The sequence below is a fragment of the Canis aureus genome, chromosome 15 (assembly GCF_053574225.1).
Source record: "Canis aureus isolate CA01 chromosome 15, VMU_Caureus_v.1.0, whole genome shotgun sequence".
NCBI lineage: Eukaryota > Metazoa > Chordata > Mammalia > Carnivora > Canidae > Canis > Canis aureus.
Window position 1 is genome coordinate 50657798 of NC_135625.1, and position 21766 is coordinate 50679563.

Consider the following 21766-nt stretch of genomic DNA (forward strand, 5'->3'; position numbering starts at 1 on the left):
TAGATATTTTTATAATTTTTTTTTCTCTCCTCCTGGTACTCTTCCTAAAGAGACACGGGATTTTGTGGATTAGTTTTCCTTGTCATTTTACTTGTTTTTCTTACTTTCTGTCTTCATTCTTTATTTTGCATTCTAGGAGAAACCCAGCTGACTGATAAGGAAAGTTTGGTAAAGGTTAAAAAGTTTGGTGTATGGAAAACCTAATAATACTTGATATTTCTTAGAGCACTTAGCTCATTGCCATATTGATACAGAATAAATACTTCATAATTAATTGAATGAGCTTTGGAATATCCTCAAATTTATTGTTATTGTTTCATAACTCCTCTTTAACCTTAGTCTCTGAAATTTTGTTGATTCTGCTTTGTTTTGTATTGCAGATTTATTTTGAGAGAGCCTTCCTTATTTTAGTCTAGTGAAATAAAGGTTTTGGAAGTTCCTCAAACTTATTCTTAACAGTTGGCAATGTGAACTCTAATTTAGAGTTTTTTCTTGGATATGTTCTTGGACAATTGTCAAAAGATATTATAATACTTTTCCCTTCTTTTCTCTACCTCTCCTCTTTCTTTTTTAATGATTAAAAAAGGAAAAAGAAAAAATGGTATTTAGAAGTTTTAAATACTGATTCAAATAAATTGTTTAGTTGATAAACCATTTAAGAGCTATTTATTTTACCCTTTTCTCCCCAAATGTTAATTAGCTTTGTAATTGTTACTTAGTTTATAATTTGTTTCATTTCTAATGTATGTTGTACAGGAATGCTGATATTAGAGAAGTTCCCTATGGAAATGTATTCTTTCATATTTTCTGTAATTTTACAAATGCTTTTATTTGGTTCAGAAAGATCTATTCCAGCCTACATTTAAAGTATACATTTTCTTTCAATGCCAAATGTCTTTCATTAGCTATGTAATCATAACAGATGGGCTTGAAACGTTCACTTAAATGCAGTTAGTATTTTATTTCCCTTCCTTTATTCCCTGTATCTTTATATGTTATTGTAAATTAGTATGTTGGATACATTCCAGGGCTTCTCATAGTAGTTTAGCTAATGTCACGTAATATTTTCCATTGCAAATGTGATTAAGAGAATGTGTTGATGTTTCTAAAATGATATAGACATTGGGAAAAGGATCAATTTAAATTATTTCGTTTCCTTATTATGCACTTAAATAAGTCATTATATTTTATTCACCAAAATTATTTTTAGTGCAAAAGGCTTCTGTATAGCTTGTCATATGTTAAAAAATAATGGAGATTTTAGGTTTTAACAATTTAGCTGAAATTATTTTGTTACGTTAATGAGTTAATATGAAACTTTTTAGCAATCATTTGGACATGTAAATGCACTTTTCTCCTTCAGCATTTTCCTGGTCTTTCCAGTATAACTCAAGGATACTCAGACTACTTAAATGTTGCATATGTTGTTAATTCTGAGTTGTGTTAATAAACTAAACATATTTAGAGACCCTGAGAGGTCATAGCATCAAAATAAATTTAGAAAAAGCTAGTTTTTAGACTTTATTAAAATACGTAAGGCTTGCTTTCTTCTGTCTTTTTAATGATGCAACACCCATACATACCAAAAGAGAACTTAAATATTTATGAGCCTGTGAACTTGTGGACATTATGTACAATAAAAATGCCACAGATGTAACTAGTGTTTATGAGTTACTTAGAAGCTACAGCGGTCTGTTGACAGTCCTCAGAATGTGTAGAAGGCTCATCAAGAGATGCTAAACTTTCTTACATTGGTTCAATGCCATGGACTGATGGTTACAAGGAAGAATTTGATGGCACCTTATGTAAAATATTAGAATGAATTATAATTTAAAAACTATTGCATTCGCTGATAGAGCAGCAGAATTAGAATAAGTATGTTAGCATGTGAAGAGCTGCTTGGGGCATTGGGGTGACTCAGTTGAGCATCTGCCTTTGGCTCTGGTCATGATCTCAGGGTCTTGGGATCCAGCCCCACATCTGGCTCTCCCTTTCACTCTGCCTCCATCTCTCCCCCCTGCTTATATTCTCTTTCTTTGTCTCAAATTAATGAATAAAATCTTTAGAAACAAATATATCTTCTTAGTAATGTTAGCAACTTTGTCTCTTTCAGGAGGCTCAGTTTTCCCACAGATTGTCCCATTTGGCTTCCATTATTTGAGTTACACTTAACAGAGAGTACCAACAGTGAAGTCCATTTAGTACATATAAATTTGAACACCTGTTTATTAGGGCTTTCTGTGTCAAGCAGCGTTCACAGTGCTATAGAAACAAATACAGCAAAATATGGTGCTTCTGCTCAAGGACCCAGGACTAGAAATCCAGGAAAGAAGACATATAAATAATTCTCATGCAATGGCATGAGTGCTAAAACAGAAGCCTATGTAAGATAGTGAGGTGTCTGCAGAGATTTTATACTGTACCGTGCAGGCCACCTGGCAAAAGACCCACAAAGAAAGTGATAACCCAGAATGACCTGGGGAGGATGAAGGAGAGTTTATTAATTATTCTTAGGGAAAGCTGAGTAAGTACATATTGCATTGTGGTAATTTGTACTGACTTAATGTTTTTAGTTGCCCTACACTTCCCCTGTGTTTCTGTTGGAGCTTCCTTCTTTGCTTTTATCACTAGCAAAAGAGTGCAGGCAGGCTGAAATAGGGGAAGCAGATACTCAGATGGCTTGATTTTTCTTCCCATTCCCAATTTTTATTAAGAAACTTGAAACTAATTGCTACAAGGAAGTGTGTAGATTTGTAGGTGTACCTTTAATTCTATGATTGTCCTCATTAGCTTATTTGATGATTGAGTGATTTATTTCATACTGATTTTTAGGTAGGGTAAAAATAGTAAGGTTTTGTAAACAATATAGATACATTTTATTAGTTTTTTGGTGAGATTTAAACTTAACCCACAACTAAACACCTGCCTTTTCAACCCTATTACTAATTAAAAATTTTTTTAAAAAAGATTTATTTATTTATTTATTCATGATAGATAAAGAGAGAGAAAGAGAGAGGCAGAGACACAGGAGGAGGGAGAAGCAGGCTCCATGCTGGGAGCCCAACGCAGTACTCGATCCCGGGACTCCAGGACCACGCCCTGGGCCAAAGGCAGGCGCCAAACCGCTGAGCCACCCAGGGATCCCCTAATTAAAAAAATATTTTAAATTTTGACAGAAGTCAGTAGAAAAAAGTGAGATGCTCATTTTCTAAACTTGAATGGATGAAACTGTATTATACCAAGTGCTCAACTGAGTACTTTAGACTGTATTATTTTTAATGGATCCTTTATTTAGTATTATGGAAGCTTAAGTCATTTTACTACTAATGTACACAAAACTTTTTTTAATACCTTCCTAGCCCCACATTTGAATGCTCCTTTACCAGGTTTTCTAAAGAGATTTATTTTCCATTTGCCCCCTTTCAGCGATGTGCATTTTGTAAGCACCTTGGAGCCACTATCAAATGCTGTGAAGAGAAATGCACCCAGATATACCATTATCCTTGTGCTGCTGGAGCTGGTACCTTTCAGGACTTCAGGAACTTCTTCCTTCTGTGTCCAGAGCACATTGACCAAGCTCCTGAAAGATGTAAGTTTACTATAGATACACTTTTAAAACATTTATCAGTGTATTTACTTCAAATAACGAATGTTGTAAATTCCCTAAATGTTATTTTGCTTGTATTAAAAGGTAATATTACATAATCTTGATAACCTGAGGGATCTTTGCCAGAGATCCTTGGGGAGAATTTCTTATCACTAGTATCATTGAAGTTAAATCCTAAAAGTTATTTTCTCAAAATTTCAAAGACAGTTTGCATGTTTTAAATTCTGATTAAAAAACTTTTTTTAAACCACTGTAGAAATACTGAGTATACGATATTTTAATATGTACTGTAAAGAAAGCCATTTAAAAAGTTAAACAGTATTCAGTGTCTTCTGCACCAAGTTAGAGAATTAGAAGATAATTCACTCAGGTGTTATTTAAGGGTATGCATTAATAGGATTAGCAAACACTTTTGAAATTCTTGGTAATTGTATAGCCCTGATAATCATTATAGAAATCTCTGTTAGTTCTTCTTCTTGATTTATCTATCTTGATTACCTATAATCCTCAGTTGTGCTTTCCTTTCTTTTCCAAACAGTATTTTATAATTATGTGAAAATATTTGAAATTTGTTATACAGGAAATTATAATTCTTTCCTATCTTTATTGTCAAACAGAGATCTTGCCTTTTTCTTAGTATATAAGTTTCTAATGAGTATGTGTGCTTTGGGATTTTTCCCTCTAATAAATTGAGTTTCCAGTGTCATTGTGAAATCTCTGTGATGTTTTATTCAGTCTTTTTTATGTTACCTGTTAGTTAACCTCAGTGTTAGCTTTTATCTGTGTCTTAGCAATATCTATGAAAGCTTTTAAAAAATCTTTTCCAGCTATGTGAAACATAAATTTAGCTACCTCAGGCCTACACTTAAAATAATCTCAAATACAGTTAGATTGTATAATCGCAGAACCATAATTTCATCTTCAGTTAAAATTATTTTTGTTTACATGTATAATCATTTTGTCCTTAATCGATGTATAGACAGAAATTATAGGCAGGGCTGAAACGTCAAGTTGTAATTAGGCTAATAAGAATTTAAAGTTTCAAATATATATGGGATTATATACTTAAATCCGGGAGAAAAAGAACATTCATGCACAGCAGCCGTCATGAGTGTTATTTATTTTAAGACCTCATGTAATGAATTACTTCACACAGGTGCACCAAGTGTGCTGTCGGTCATCATAGTTGATTATATTCTGGGTGGTATAGTGCACTTTGCCAATCAAATGAAACAATAGTATGTGTATTTAAGAATCTGGGGGCAGCCCAGGTGGCTCAGCGGTTTAGCGCCACCTTCAGCTCAGGGCCTGATCCTGGAGACCTGGGTTCAAGTCCCACATCGGGCTCCCTGTGTGGAGCCTGCTTCTTCCTCTGCCTGTGTCTGCACCTCTCTCTCTCTCTGTGTCTCTCATGAATAAATAAAATCTTAGAAAAAAAAAAAAAGAATCTGAATTTTCTTCAGTATTTTGTACTTAGTCATACTTTAGAACTCAGCAAACAACATACAAACTTTTCTGTGATCAAATTTCTATTATTAGATATTTTGTTAGTTAATGGCCATTCTACTTTCTACTGCAGACTGTGTTCTAATAGGGTATACCTCATTTAATATTAGAGACCATAAATATTGTGTAAAGTAATGAAGTGTAAGGACTGAGGGGAGATGAGCTGCTGTCACTTACCATACGTACAATGAGAGGTCTCTGCTGGTACACGGAGCTAAAAGATAGACTGAAATTATTGGCACTGTGCCTTGTTCCAAAATAGAGTTATGGAGACTCATAAAAATACATGAATAGTAGAATAAAATAAAACTAAAAATATGCAAGGAAATTTGGCCATGGGAAAATAAGGATTGTATAAATATGAAGCTAATAGTGACATTGGTATTTTGGGAAATAAATGCATACTTCCTAGACCTAAGCCACAGACTTGGCTCCATAGCTCTCCAGCAATCAGCACAAAGAAGGGAATATGAACAGTGACTTGATTCATAATAATGTCGAAAGAATTCACTTAATACTGAGACTGTATATACTTTATACACTACAGCAAAACAAATTTTACAGGGCAGTTTCTTATAACAGCCCTCAAAATAAGCCGGTGGTATGAAACTGAAGTCCATCTGAGTAAATTCTAATCCTCAAGAATCTTAACCAGTGCAGTCTATATACACAGCTTTCTTTTTTTTTTTTTTTTTTTAAGATTTTAAAATTTATTTATTAGAGACAGAGAGAGAGAGAGAGAGAGAGGCAGAGACACAGGCAGAGGGAGAAGCAGGCTCCATGCAGGGATCCCGACATGGGACTTGATCCTGGGTCTCCAGGATCACACCTTGGGTCGAAGGCAGCACTAAACCGCTAAGCCACCGGGGCTGCCCTATACGCAGCTTTCTGACCATCTATTTGTTTTAATCCAAGGATATAGAAAATATTGCAGGTAGAATGTATTGTAATTTACAAGATTATGCAATAGTCTTCATAAAATCTTTCATAAATGTTTCTAGTTGTCCTAATTGTGTATCATAGCACAAGGTATTATTTTTTAAAAATGGAGCTTAAACAACAGTGTTACTATGAGGGTTAAATAACAATCAATGGAAACCATGTAGAATTTTACCTTGTATTTATGAATTGCTTTACAAAATGGTAGCTATTCCAGCTCTTATCTAAGACTCAAATTATATATATAAATTGAATATATTACTTGATGCTGTTGGTTAAGAATAGAGCAATATGCTTTATAGTTAGCTGAGGTAGGAGTTGGATTGACATCTTTTTGTGAAAGTTGAAAAAAAAAAGACTTCATTTGGGCAGCCCGGGTGGCTCAGCGGTTTAGTGCTGCCTTCAGCCCAGGGTGTGATCCTGGAGATCCGGGATCAAGTCACACATCAGGCTCCTGCTTGGAGTCTGCTTCTCCCTCTGCCTGTGTCTCTGCCCCCCACCCCCTCTCTCTGTCTCTCATGAATAAATAAATAAAATCTTGAAAAAAAAAAAAAAAGACTTCATTAGAAAGAAACCTCAGCAAAGAGAGAACCTGTGAGCCAGGCCAAGATTTTCATCAGAAAACAATTTTAGGATGCCTTGTCATAGATAAATGCCAATCCTGCCTTCATCATTATTTTCATGATGATGCAAGTATACAATGACCTTGTCTAGGAATTTTGCACTAAATATCCATCTCGGAGACATAACCAGGTATACTTACTGAGTAGTATTTTGCCTCTCAGGGAAAGCTAAATGGCTAGGAGCCAACCATGCAAGATCAGAGGAAAGGACATTCCAGAAAGTGAACAGATACTGCACAGGTCTTGAGGAATGGGCCTGACATGTCGTTGTGCCTGGAACCTAGTATCTCCTAGGTGGATGGTAGAGACAACATCAGAGCAAACAAAGACTAGACCACCTAGATCTTGTGAACAAGGCAAGGGTTTAGATATCCTGTCTGCAGTGAGAAGTTTTTGAAGCATTAAACGAGGCAGTGAATGAATCTCTTCATTCCCCCTGCCCCCAGTGTATTTACTTTCATCATTCAGTTTTGACTTCTCTTACTTCATTTTCTGGGTTGTTTTTGTATCTCTCTGTACCAAGTCCTGCTATGTTTCTATTACCCTAAATTTTGTTAGTCTCTGACCTTTCTTACCTACCTACCTGTCCTGTGAGCCAGCCTCTCTGGACAACATCCATGTTTCCTTTTTCTTGCTAGCAATTGCATTTAGTCCAGCGCAGTATCCTACCAGTAATGTAAGCAGAGATGATATGTGCTGTGACGTTGATGGAAGTTACAAAAGCTGTGTGGATGAAGTCCTTCGATTGATGCTGTCTGGCAGCAATTTGACTTTTGTTGCTCTTCACCAGTGCTTTTATTCTCCTGCATAAGCAGTGGTCTCACCTTCCAGCTTGACCAAGTGTCTCTGACATGGTCCCTTCTCGTTTAGGCTCAGTGTTCTTGTCTTTTCCTCCATCCCTTCTATTGTCACAGCTGTCACAGGACATGATCTTGTCGACAGGTGTACCTGCTGTTTCTTCTGCTTTTCTTGCTCCCCCTCCATCATTTAGCCTCTCCATTCTATGCCTCTGCTGGCACTTTCCTTCTTACTTTTGTACATGCATAGATGTTCTTCACCTTATTTGCCCTACCAGTGGGAGTAAATTTCAACTAGTAAAGAGCATGATCTTTGGAGCCAAACTGACCTGGATTTAATTCCTGCCTTCTCTTACATTGGCTTTAGCTTTGGTTTTTCATTCAATCTCTTCTGCTTTTTCAAGTGCTTAAAGAAAAAATTCACTTCATTGTTTGATTATTGCTTCAAACTTAATGTTTCTGTGGGACACATATGTATATATATGTCCATATGCTTATTTCTGACATGACACTTAAGCTATCCAGTATTACCATATTTTGCTTGCCCTCCAAAAGGCTTTTTTGGTATTTCTGTTATCTTCTTCCTGGTTGAGGAAATGGTTGGAACCAGCCTCATGTCTTGATGAAGTGCTTTTTTTCTATTATTATTTTTACAAAATGCACAGTAAATGTTTTTAGACTGAATGTATCATGTGAATGTTTTTCTTTGTCTAATTTATTACCAGTGATCCATATTAGTGGAACAACATGACAGTATTGCCATTAAGGAATTGCTGCAAATAATCATAGAGTAAGAAGCAATCTCTGGAAAAAAAAAAGAAAAAAAGAAAAAAAGAAAAAAGAAGCAATCTCTGCCACAGTGATATATACAGTTATTGTAGAATGGGCTTTGCTGTAAAAAAAAAGTGATGTGCAATAGAAATATAATGTGAGCAATATATATTTTTCTAGTAGTCATGTTAAAAAATTTTTTAAATTATAATTAATTTAAAAATACATATTTAGCCCAGTGTGTCCAAATATTAATATTTCAACATATAAGCAGTAAAATTTTTGAGATGTTTGACATTTTTTTCCTAGTAAGTCTTTAGAATCTAGGGTGCATTTTATATGTACAGCACATGTCAGTTTGAATAATCACATATCAGTTGCCCAGTAGCCACATGTGACTAGTAGCTACCATAGCAAGTTAAGTGGCAGAATAGGAAACTGGAAATTTTCATAGAAGCATTTAGACAGTGTTCCCTGCAAATTATAATAGAAAGATGAACTGAGTGTCATAAACAGCACAATATTTGCTTCAATTTCTATAAGTTTTGAGAGTAAGCAAAAATCAAGGATTAGTTTTTAAATGTACATAGCTCAAATGAGTAAATACTGGTACTCTTTTAGTATTAAAAAATTCACCCTATTGTGTCATTTTTATCAAAAATGAATTAATTTGTGACTCCATTTTTATGATGTTTCCATTTTTAAATTAATGATTTATTTTAAATGCCAATCAGAGTCATTAAAAGTGATTTTGGAAACAAGTTCTTCATTTAAGATATATTTAATAAGACTTGATTTGTGATAGGGATTTGAATATACAAAGTTTAAAAAGTCAGGGTCCCTTCCCTTTAAGGTTCATAGTATTGTGTTGTAATTACTTGACTATATATAACAGTTTATTCTCAGTATGTGAGGAAAAGGAATATTCAACAATTGGATGGATGGATCTTTAGGTGTGGTAACATTAGGTATTCCAGGCTATGTGTGAGCAGAGTTTTGAGATCCTCTTTGGAAAGAACTAGGGGCATGGCACAGCACAGCAAAGGAACAAAATCTCAAGTAGTGGGGAACATGTATACAAGCATGCAAGCATTGAACAGCATGTTGTGTGAATGTGCATAGCAAACTGCTTGGTATCACCAGGAAGAGTGAGTGGTCATGAGATTCCATTGGAAAGGGAGGAAGGACTTTTTCTTTTTTGGTCTTCTCTGCTAGAAGATTTTGATCTTTTTTCTTTTAGAGTAAAAAGGGCGTATTGGTAAAATTTTAATTTAAGCAGAGCATAACAGATTCACAATTTAGAAAACTTACTCTTGATGTGTAGATGATGATTAGGGAAAGGTCAGATCCATAAGGAGGGATATTATAATTGCCAAGGCAGAGTGGACTGAACTGAACTGTATAAATATAAGGAAAAAGGATACATAGAAAGTTAACTCAGTAAGAATTGGTGTCTGGTTGGATATGTTGGGTCAGGGAGGAATAATAGTGATATTATAGTCTGAGCCTTTACCCAGCTGGTTGAGAATATGGAGAGAGGTTTAGGTTTAAAAAATATTTTATTTTAGAAGTGTTGAGTTTTGAGTATTTTTAGAACATCTGGCTATTGAGGTCTAGTGAGACTTGAAAGTAACATCTTGTAGTTTAGGAAGAAGTTGGTGGCTGGTGATACAGATTTGGGAATCGTGGTGGTGTTTTTTTAACATGGGAATTGGTGTGATCACAAAGGGAAACCATGGGAAATTATTAAAAGAAGGAACAGGATGAAATCCCAAGATACTCCAACATATAGAGGAATTGTAGGGAGACAAAAGCTAACATAGGAGCATGAGAGGGAGGCATGGGAGACCTAAGGAGAAATCAGGAGAAAGCTGTCATCACAGAAGCCAAGGTAAGGGGAACTGTAATGTGGGAGTAGATAGTAATGGAAATTCTGCAAAGTGCAAATAAGATAAGCTTAAAGAAATAATCATTGGATTTCATAGATCATTGGTAGCCTCATGAGGGTAGCGCCAGGTGAATGGTGGGTGTGCAGCCACCAGGGTTCCAGCTGGCAGTCCAGATATATCCCAGGACTTGTTTTTCTACTGCCCTCAAACTACAAATGTTTTTTTTATCATTTTAAGAGGACTTTGAAATAAAAACAAAAAATCTGTATGTCAGAGGTTCTATGGCCTATAAAACCAGTTTGCCAAGTAAAAGGAATAGATTATTACTCTATTTCAAGATGCTTGACTGGGAAAAAAATAAGGTAGAAAGTCCTCATAGCCAAAGAGGACTGACCAAACCTTCAAAAAATAAAAGAGAGAAAAAGGTTCATGTATACAATTTAAAACAATCTTTAGATAATTAGTTAATCAAACCATCTAGTTGAGAACCTGAGTGTCACATATAGACATATGTATCATCGAATTGGTATGATTTGAGAACACATTATTTTTCTTATTGTGATATGCATAAGTTTAAGTGTGTACTTGGCAAGGCAGTTTATTCTTACATTTATTTTTTATTTTAGATGGTAAAAGGACCTAAAAAGTGCTATTTCTTTTAATTCATATTTAGGGATAGATGATGTCCATAATTATATAGTTTTTTTATCTTTTTACAAACTGGCAATTAATATAGATGAATATAGAATTAATATATGAAGTTTTGTGTTTGTGTATGAATATGTAGCTTCCATCTTTAATGTTCTCCTTCATATGATGTTTTCCAGTATTAAAAATAGATATTTGATCTGAATAAAAATCAGTATGTTTATGCTTAAGAAGCATTTAATATAATCTTATTTCTTAAATTTGTCTCTTGACCTACCTTGTTAATTTTAAAATATATTTAACATCCAAATAAAATGGTTATTTTTACACACCACAGGGCATTTCTCAGTTGATATTTTCCTGTTTTGTTCTTTTCAACAAGTTTATGTTGAACATTAAGTAGGTGCCCAGCATCATCACCAGTACCAGGGATATAAAATTAGAGAAGAACTGCCTATGGTCTTAGGTAGATTGAAGCACAAATATGCAAAACTTCTATGATTAATGGAATTAACTTTAGATTAAATACATTACAGTGTTTTTACTGAGACCTTCTTCTGATTGGATATCAGTTCAATGTGGATAACCTCAAGTGTCTGAAAGATTTACCATGCAAATTCCCTTCAAGTGATTTTTAAATTGTAAAGTCAGAAAAATATTAAACTCTTATACAACAATTTCATTGTTTTACTGTTAATTATAGCAAAGGAAGATGCAAACTGTGCAGTGTGCGACAGCCCGGGAGACCTCTTAGATCAGTTCTTTTGTACTACTTGTGGTCAGCACTATCATGGAATGTGCCTGGATATAGCGGTTACTCCATTAAAACGGGCAGGTTGGCAATGCCCTGAGTGCAAAGTGTGCCAGAACTGCAAGTAAGTTTTAATTTCAACTCAAAGGTGTGTATTGAGATTAAGAGAGACCCTATTATTAGGTGCTAAAGGTTTGTGTAATATGATAAAGGTTGTTGGTACTGCGGCTATATTCATTCCCACTGACTTCATCATGTCTTTAAAAAATTGCTAGGTATTTATTAATATTACTTTGAAATAAGTTTAAACAAAAACTAATTTTAATAATTTTAAATTCCTCTGGTTGCTTAAAAAGCTAATTTAAATTTGCCAAACATTTTAAACAAATGATGTTAACAACTTAAAAAAGCATTAGAAAAATAAAGCAACTATTTTTGAGAGAGACTGGGGTGAAGATTTAATAGGAAAATAAACCTCTAATTGCAGAAAGTAGTTATGAGAGTGAGTGAAAGAATCAGTGATATGTTTGAATTTCCATTCCAGGAAGAACAGTTTATTCTAAGACTACTTAAAAACAAAACAAAACAAAAATAAAAAACCCAAAAACCTGTATCTATCTGAAAGAGGTTACCTCCAATCAATCGTAGTCACCATAATCCTGAAAAGAAGTACAGTTATTATTGTATGGCATTTAAACATTTGTAATGGGGTTATCTTTTTCTATTTGTTATATTCCATCCTTTGGTTATTCCTCCAATCTTTTCTGTGATTTTTGTTTTCCTCCTGCTACTAATTAGCATGATAATTTGGGGAAGTTATCTGCATCTATAGCAGTCTTCAAATTTTTTACAAGCTGAGGACTTTCGTAACAGGAGAAATCATGCCCACCCCTGCCATGATCAGTCTTTTATTTGTAATTTAATTTAATGACAATAAGCATCAATATCTTAAAATTATGTGGAATAAATAGGACCACATGCTTTTATATTTTGGTAAAAATTAAAATATCAGTAAACATTTATTTGATATCTTGTATCTGTGCCTAGTTTCTTGGGAAGGAATAAGAAAACTTGAAGAAAGATTGCTTTCCCTCTAAGATCTTTCCATGTAGCTAAAGAGATAAAACATAAAATTTTATATGTAGAGTTTATTAAATTGAATAAGAAATAACTGGAGGCCAACTAACCCATCTTCCTTTTTACTTCTAGTTGTCCCCAGGTTTTATTCAGCGGCTCCTCTCTCAGCTCTTCTTCTTTCATTCCCCAGTTTTTCTTTTCCCCTCCTCTTGAATTAAATTCTTAGTCTCTGGGAGTGGTTGATAGCCAAGAATCAAGGCAGAGCTCATGCTGTATGTAGGGCAGGGGCCCAATCTTTGGGGCACACATATGTTCAGGGAAAGAGTTTAGGTTTTTGACTACAATTCTTTTTTTTTTTTTTGACTACCATTCTTATTAATTATTACAAGATGATTCTTACAGCTGTTTATTTAGCACTAATGTTTACTGGATGTTCTAAGCTCTTCAACCAGAATAATTAATTCTCAGTGTCTTTATTGTTCACATTTTGTACCTGAAACCAAGAGGACTAAGCTTATTTTATTTAGGAATCACACAACTAGTAAAATAGTAGTCGAAATACAAATATAGGTCTGATGCCAAATTCGATCCACTTTTTTTTATATGACAATGTCTTTCCAATTCCCGATGCCAAGATTTGTTCCTTCCCATGCAGCATCACCTATCAGAGCTCCGTACCCTAGAATGTTTACTGAGATATTTAAAAAGAGTCATTCATCTTGCCCTACTCTGCAGGAATCCTCACGTGACTAAAGCAGGTTCACCATAGGTGAGCATTCAGTAAGGATAATCCTGTAGGGACCTCAGGAAGATGGCTGTCTCATCTAGGGGGGTTATCTCTATCATTATCTGAGTATAGACAAAACAGACACTGAGGAATTGATGAACTAGGCAGTTCCTAGGACTGATTCTTCTCATGATTACTTATGTTATAAACATAAGTTTAAAGATAAGGCATCATTAATGCTATCTTATTTTTTAGACAATCGGGAGAAGATAGCAAGATGCTAGTGTGTGATACGTGTGACAAAGGGTATCATACTTTTTGTCTTCAACCAGTTATGAAATCAGTACCAACCAATGGCTGGAAATGCAAAGTAAGTTGTTTATTTTTTTAAGAAAAATATCTTCATCTGTATGCTTCTTATATAGAGCAGACAAATCGGATACCTATTCAAATATATACATTATCATCAACTTTTTAAAGAATAACTTTATTGATGTATAATTGATATTCAGTAAACTGCAAGTATTTAAAGTTTGTAATTTAATTTGACACATGTACATTTATGAAACCATCATCACCTTCAGGATAATGACCACATTCATCACCGTAAAAGTTTCATGGTGTCCTTTGGGAATCCCTCTTTTCCAACTGTTCACCCATTCCCACCTCCCCTCTTGTCTTCCAGGCAGTCTGCTTTCACTCACCATCAATTAATTTGCATTTTCTAGAGTTTTATATAAGTGACATCCTATAGTATATACTCTTTTTTTTGGGGGGGGGTCTAGCTTTTTAAACTCAACATGATTATTTTGAGAATCAGCCATGTTTTTGTGCATATCATCAGTGATTCCTATTTATTGCCAAGTAGTGGCCATACCACACAGATTGTTTATTGACTCACTTGGTGAACATTTGGGTCATTTACAATTTTAGGCTATTATGAAAAATGCTATTATGAACATGTTAACATATGTATGGTGCTTCATGGCTTAGAAATTGTTTTGAATGATTTATCTTTAATCTTCCCAGAAACTCCAGAGATGTAGTAGCCCCATGAGGGTACTAGAACACACAGCAATAGTTTTAAAATCCGTTAACTTAAAATGCAGAGGTAAAATACACTACATTTTGGTGATAATATAGTGATTTTTTTAATATAGTGATTTTATATGTACATCACATTTTTATGTGTATAAGTACACTTGTATTAAATATTTGGAATCATACTGTATATGTATACTGTCCCTTCCCTGTCGTAGCTTTAGTAATTCTTTACTTAGATATTTATTTTATAGATGCTGTTTAAAGTTTCTTTTAGTTTAGAGTGTTAGAGAAGGTCTGTAGACATTTTTCCATTGCTCAAGATACCAGTCTTTCTGCTTGGTGTGACACTTTTAAGATGTATTTTCAGTTATTTTTATTTTTTTCTGGATATTCTTTTAGTCAGTGATTCTCCCTTCTTCCATCTATTTTGTTATTTGCATCTTTATGACCTTGAGGTGTTCTATGCTGGTCTCTTTATGCTTTCTGAGGAATTTACTGAGGCTCTTTGATCTGTACCTCTAAACCCTGTTAAGTTGGGCAACAATCTTACGTACTGGGCAGAGTTATTATTAGTACACTACCAGGTAAACAGTAACAAATTTAAGAAGTATTTGTCTGTGGAAACACAAAATATTTCAACTCTTAAAGTGAAAGTAGAAGAACAAATCAAATTTATCTTTAATTCTCAAGTGATTAAATAAAACTAATCTCTTTTTCCTGTTTGGAAGATATTTATAAACAATATTCACTATGACTTTCCTTTAAATATTCTCTAGAATGGATCAGTCATAAAAGTAGTACATGTGCTTCGTTTTGGAATCTATATAGGTAAACTAATAAATTCTAGGTGAGGGCTGGTGCAGGCCCAGTGGTTAATCATCCAAGTTTACTTATTTGTAGAAACAGAAAAGGGACTAAAACTCAGGTTTCCTGTCTTTATAATGTTTTATCCTGTATATGATGCTCTCTCCTTATGCTATCGTACTATACCTATGTGAGTAGCAGTGCTTTTCTCTCTAGATTAAATAAGAAATATTTCTTGATCTAATTTTCTTTTTGTATTAGGGTGTAGATCTCTAAAGACTAAAGACTCTAGATCCACAAGCCATCTCTATATATCCCCCAGGTTGAGTTTTTTTTTCTTTAATTATATCTAAATTTTCTAGAACAGATGTGAAACCTAGGCATAAACTTATTTTTATCTTCGATAATTACACTTAAAATAAAACTAAATAGGATTTATAAAGTAATTACAAATTTCATCTGACATACAGTTTTGCTTTGAAACTAAATTGCCAAGATTGGATTTAATAAAAGGATATTTTCTTGTGCCCAGTTCAGTGTGTAAGCCTTTCCTTTGGCTTTAATAATGTCAGTACATAGAAAGCCTTTTGTATTTGTATAAAAATAGTATTGATAATGCCATGACCCTGTTTACTAGTTCAGAATAATCAGACCTGAAAGTGCCAGCAAGCAGTATTTCAACATTAGATGTAATGAAGTGTCATTCAGTAACCATACAGGTTTTTATTCATGAGTGCACTATTGTGATACAACTGAAATCTGTTCTAAATGGGAACTAATCCAGTTATTTCTAAAACATGGAACATTAGTTCCTTATTTTAAGTTACTGGTATGTTGTTCACCCTTTAGCCATTGTCTTGATGTTTATGAAGATAAGAGTCCTCTCTGCTGGCTCTCTGGATGCTGCCATGTATCCCTGTGCCATCCAAACATCTCATTTTTTCTACCGTAATTTTACTGTGTAAAATCTTGCATGTTTTGTACCTCTTTGATGGCACCTGGGACTAACATGATAAATACAAATGCTAAATGCAGGTATTAAAATCTGCATTGTGGTACCCTCGAAGGTCTGTTAAACTTTAATTTTTTTTATGCTAGCATTTCTATGAAAACTGAACTTTTCGGAAAACAGCCCTCCCAGACTGCGTCTGTGGTCTTAGCATTCTCCCACTCTTCTCCCAGTAGCATAGAAACGGGCTCCTGTTGCCCATGCACCGCCTTCTGTGGACTTAGGGCAGGCTTCAGGGAGGTGGGGTGGAGTGAGCTGCCTGAAATGGTCCCGGGGCCCCGAGGGCCAGGGTCAGCCTCCAGGTGGAGGCTTCCTGGGCTGCTGGGATTAAGGGCTGTGAGGTGGCGCCAGCCAGAGGCTTTCTCCAGAAGCTGGAAAGGCGTTCCGGACACGAGAGGGGTGTGGGGGGGGGGGGGGGGCGGGTGACTTGCTGTCCTAGGAAAGTCCTGGAAAGGGGGAGAGTTCGCCTGGAGGACCCCGCGGATGGGGTGCGGGTGTGGGGGTGGGAGGAGGCACGGACGGAGCCGAGCACCTGCGCCAGTGTCCCGCCGGGTCAGGGGCACCTGGAGCTCGCGGCCCCACCTGGTTCCAGGGCGCTGGGCGGTGCGGCGGGTGCGGCTGCGGCCCGAGGGTGGGGCCTGGAGGGGAGGGGCCCCAGGCCCGCGGGCCCGCGCTTACCGCCCTCACGTGGGGCTCGGGGCAGGCGGGGCCTGCGGGCGGACCGGGGGCGGCTGCCCCGGGCCCCGGCGGTTCCGGCTTCTTCCTGTCTGCGGCCGGTGCCTTCCCGCGTTCTCCCGTCCGCACTTTGGGCTGCAGGTTGGTGCGTGTGTGCGTTCGTCTTCTCTACACACTTTTATTTGCCTTTCTTCTTTTTCTGAAATAGGAAGTTGAATTCGTAATTCGTTTTCTTTACTAAGGAAAAAAGTATATTTTAAGACTATAAATTTACCTTTGATTATAGCTTTGGCTGCAACCAGATTCGTTTTAATTGTAGCTGTCTCTGCGTACATGTAGCCTAATCACTTTATCTTTTGGGTTTTAAGTTGTGCTTAAGCATGTTAATTTCTGCTTTAATTGTGTGTAACCCAGCATTAACCAGTGTGGTTTTCTTTTTCACAAATATTTTCATAATTGAAGTAGTGACTTTAAGGTGTAATATTTCTGTTTATTTTATTTAGCTAGATGAAGTCCTTTTTATTTTTTGGCTACCTGATTCGACAGTGTATTAGAATGTAGATGGAGTTGACCACTACAGTTTTCCTCAATAATTTCTCCTTGTATTTTACTTTTTCTTTTTGTGAACTGAACTAATATTTTTTGGTTGTTATTTGGCAGGTATGTCAGGGTCAGTGTTGATGTGTTGTGCATTTTTATCAATATAAAGTTACCTTATTGTGTAATGCCCCCCCCCCCCCTTTTGGAACCAGCTATTTTTGTTTGCCCATCAATATGGCCTCCTAGGGCTTTAGTTTTATCAGTTGAATGTAATGTTTTCACATCTTTTTATTTTGGGTCCTTGTGTGTCATTTTAAATTGTGTGTGTGTGTGTGTTTGTGTGTGTGAGGTTTAATAGAGTTAACTATTTAGATTAATGGTTGCAATTGAAATGCTAGGCTATTTTAAGACAGAATAGTTCTTTTGATTTCCTTTCTGTTTTTCCTTTTATTTCCTGCAGCGACTTGCAATTAGGAATTTTATTTTGTGTTAAGTTATACTTGGAAGTATGAATGATTTCTTCTTCCACTTAGTAAAAATGGAGAAACCAGAAATTTCCCTTTTCCTTTCTCTTCCTTCTGTTTTTGATCAACTGGGAGACTGTAAACCTTTGTCACTTTTTCCTTGCAAAAAAAGTATTCTCTGTATAAGTTCCAATCTCTAACCCCCCAGTCTTTTGGATTCTTGATTATGCTCCATTAAGGAATAGCAATTTTTCTGAAATCCAACATATCTGAAAGAGACTGTTGTCTTCAGGCTACTATAAGAACTTGGTTTGGTATCATTTTGTTTTACAACTTTTTCAGTTTTATGCTGTGGAAACATTTTTTTTCCTCCAGTTTTCCCATTTGTGGTATCACAGAAGAAAAATACCCTTGTTTTGTTTTGTTTTACATGTTCACTTAATTATAATCCTTTGTTCTACTTAAGAGCTTTAAGATCGTTATTTTTGTCAGTTCTTTGAATTTGTTTCCAGGTTGTGTCTGATTTTGGTTCTACATTAATTAGTTACCTAGAACATGTTGACCAGGATCAGTCTCTCTAGTCAGGCCCCCAAAAAAGGTCTAAAGAAGAGTTGGTTAACTTAGCCTTTTTTTTTTTTTTTTTAAATATTTGCCATCTTTGCAGTTTCTTAAATAATGTTTAGTAACATCTAGATAATTTTGTTTCCTGCTTTTAATTCATTATCTTCTTTGTTATGTTTTTCATTATCTTGGAAAATGTCTTCAGAATTCGGGGTTTATTTCCTGAGGTTCTCTTTTATCTTTGTCTCACTCTTTTACTAATTTGCTCTCTATCATAGTCTGCTATGCTCTATCACAGTGACTAAATCATGTACAATATTGCTAAGAATACAACTGAATAGTTAAAAAAAAAATCTGTTCTATGGAGGTATATAATGTTGTGAAAGATTCAGCTGTGGAGCCAGATCTCCACTTTTCCAGTTACTAAATACAGGAACTTTGGCAAAATATTTGACTTCCTTAAGCCAGTTTTTCCCCTGTAGAGAAGGTTAGTAGAACTTACCTCATCAGGGTGTTGGATTTAGTAAGATGATGCCTATAAGGTGTCCCTTGTTATGTCTAAATTAAATAGTCAAAGAATTATCCTAGAGTTTTTCATAGGCTTATCCACTGAAGAATAATTCTCTTCCTCTACTGTTAAATTCTCATAGATGTCTATAGTCTTTAGTCATAATTCGTTCATTTATTTAACATTTGAAGGCCTACTGTGTGCAAAGCACCGTGGTGGAGGCCAGAGATGAACAGGCAAATAGGTCTGCCTTCATGGGGGTATCAGACTTGTGAGGCTGCTCACACTGACGTACAGGTAATCTTTTCAGGAACTTTGTTTTAGTCCAGTCATTGTCAGGTTAGGTTTCTTTTTCCTGTTTCTCTGTCCAGAATGCTTTTGTGTTGGTATATCATGATTTTTAAAAAACGTTATTTTGAAATAATTTCAAACTTTAGATGTTAGAAAAAATAGTACCTGTATACCATTTATACTTTTTACCTTTGTTAGATTTTAGTATCATTGTGTGTACCCTTTCTTCTTCTTCCCTCCCATCTCTGTTTTTTTGCCCTGAACCATTTGAGGGTAAGTTACATAGACTGTGTCCCCTTTACCCCTAAACACTTCAGTGTGTATTTACTGTTTTTTTTTTTTTAAAGATTGTATTTATTTATTCATGAGAGACAGAGAGACCTAGGCAGAGGGAGAAGCAGGCTCCTTGAGGGGAGCCCAATGTGGGACTCCATCCTGGTACTCTGGGACCACACCCTGAGCCACCCAAGTGCCCCTGTATTTCCTAATAATAGGAATATCCTTACATAAGCAAAGCACTGTTAGCAACTTCATACGTTTACATCAACATAAGTATTTTCGTCTAATCTATTATCCATATTTCAATTTTGTCACTTGATATAACATCCAATATAGCATCTCCTCCACCCCCCCACCCCATATAGGTTCCAAGATCCACTTCTAGGGTAAGGTAGTCTTTTTGTTTTTGTAGTTTTTTTTTTTTTTTTTTTTTTTTTAAGGTACTCTTTTTGGTTCTCACTTTGGACTCCTTTAATCTGAATTTCCTGAGTCCTTCTCTGTCTTTTGGATATTGACATTTTTGGAAGGATACAGTTCTTCCCCACATAACCTGTTTGATTTTTTTTTTTTCTACTTTTGTCTGATACTTCTTCACAATTATATAGAGTTTTGCATTGTTGGCTGGAATACTGAAGTAGTGATGTGCTTCTGCTAGAGGCACCTGGTGCTCATCTCCCTCATAGGTGATGTGCATTCTGATAATTTGGTCAAGCTGCTGTCAAATTTCTCCTTTTTTTTTTTCTTCCTTTTTTCACATCTAATAAAAACATTATATGAGAAGATATTTAAGATCATGTGACTATCTTGCTCCTCAAATTTTCCTCCAAGATTTTAGAAACCATTGCTTCATCATTTGTATGTGTTGGTTGTAAAATGGTGCTTTTGCAACTCTAGCATTGTTACATATGCCAGCGCTCTGCACCTCTGTTGTAAACAGGAACTCTCCCTTCTTTTACATGTCACAATTATTTGTTTATATTGTCAGTATTGACTGAGAAATTCTACTGTCCTCAATAATTCATAATTCTTTATCTTATTTGTTCTATACTCAGATTGTCCCATATTTGCCTTTGGTAGCTTCTGAGGGCTGCCTCCTATGCTTTTGTGACATGCCCTCACCATTTATTTGAGCATTTTGTTACATTTTGGCATCACAAGATGTCCCAAGCTCATTTTCCACCTCTCTGCCCCAGCCCAGGAATCGGCCCTCTTTTCCAGAAGTAGGTCTGGTTCCTTTAGCGGAAAATGGGTCCTAGGTGTGCTCATTGCTATGGGAGTGTTTGCCTCTTTGGCTTTTCAGCAGATGGGGCAGGAAATGCATGCATGTATTTACACACACACGTACATATACAAATAAATGGGCTGATACTCACATATGTACATAACTTATAAACATTAATTCTCTGTAGAACAGTTTATACAACTGAGTTTTGAAAGCATATTAATATCCTATATAGTCAAAAACTAAAGGGGGAATAAAGTCAATTACTGAGAGCAAACCCAGGTAGTTTTGTTTATTCGGTTGGACAGTTGAGTAAATGTGTTTTGTTTATTCGGTTGGACAGTTGAGTAAATGTGTTAGTGTTGTGGGGACTAGAGAATAGCTATACAAGAACGGAAGAAGGCAAGAACTGAGTGGGAGGGATCAGAATTGGAGTTACTGGTATAAATTCATTATTTATAAATTATGTACATGTGAGTATATATGTTAATTCTTACCCCTTGAGCCCCAAATTTTGTATCCTGCTACTTTGTTAAATTCTTTTATTGAATTTATGATTGATTCTCTAGGATTTTCCAAATATACTCCCTTGTCATCTACAGATAATTTTGTTCTTTTACTATTGCACTGCCTCTTTTCATTTGTTTCAATGTTTACATTGGCTTTAGAACCATGTTAACTATATATATAACCAATAGTGGAAATAGGTGGCATCCTTGCTTTGTTCCTGACTTTAGTGGGATTGCCTCTATTTAACTAGGTCCCCCCAGTTAAGTAAAATCCTGGCAATGTGTATGTATCACATTTAGAAAATACCCATCCATTTTTATTATCTGAAGAGGTAGATTTTTTAGGTACAGGTTTTGACTTTTTTTCCAAAAGCTTTTCCAGCATCTATTGAATTTAGTAATTTGCCTTTTATTTTCAGACATAATAATATGCCAATTTTTAAAAATAGATTTTCTTTCCTTTTTCGTTTTTAGAGAGAAAGCACAACTTGTGGGGGGCCTGGGAGTGGTAGAGGGAGAAGGAGA

General features: G+C 35.6%; 1 protein-coding gene across 19 annotated transcripts in view; it reads left to right on the forward strand.

The window, feature by feature from the left end:
- KMT2C (lysine methyltransferase 2C) overlaps positions 1 to 21766 on the forward strand; it is a 283002-nt gene that overhangs the window by 155190 nt on the left and 106046 nt on the right. For 18 of the 19 annotated variants that reach the window (XM_077849571.1, XM_077849577.1, XM_077849576.1 and 15 more), the window contains 3 exons: positions 3427 to 3589; positions 11484 to 11655; positions 13591 to 13705. In XM_077849571.1, coding sequence (XP_077705697.1) covers positions 3427 to 3589; positions 11484 to 11655; positions 13591 to 13705 — 450 coding nt within the window. The remainder of the gene's footprint in view (positions 1 to 3426; positions 3590 to 11483; positions 11656 to 13590; positions 13706 to 21766) is intronic. The other variant, XM_077849589.1, reaches the window with a different exon arrangement.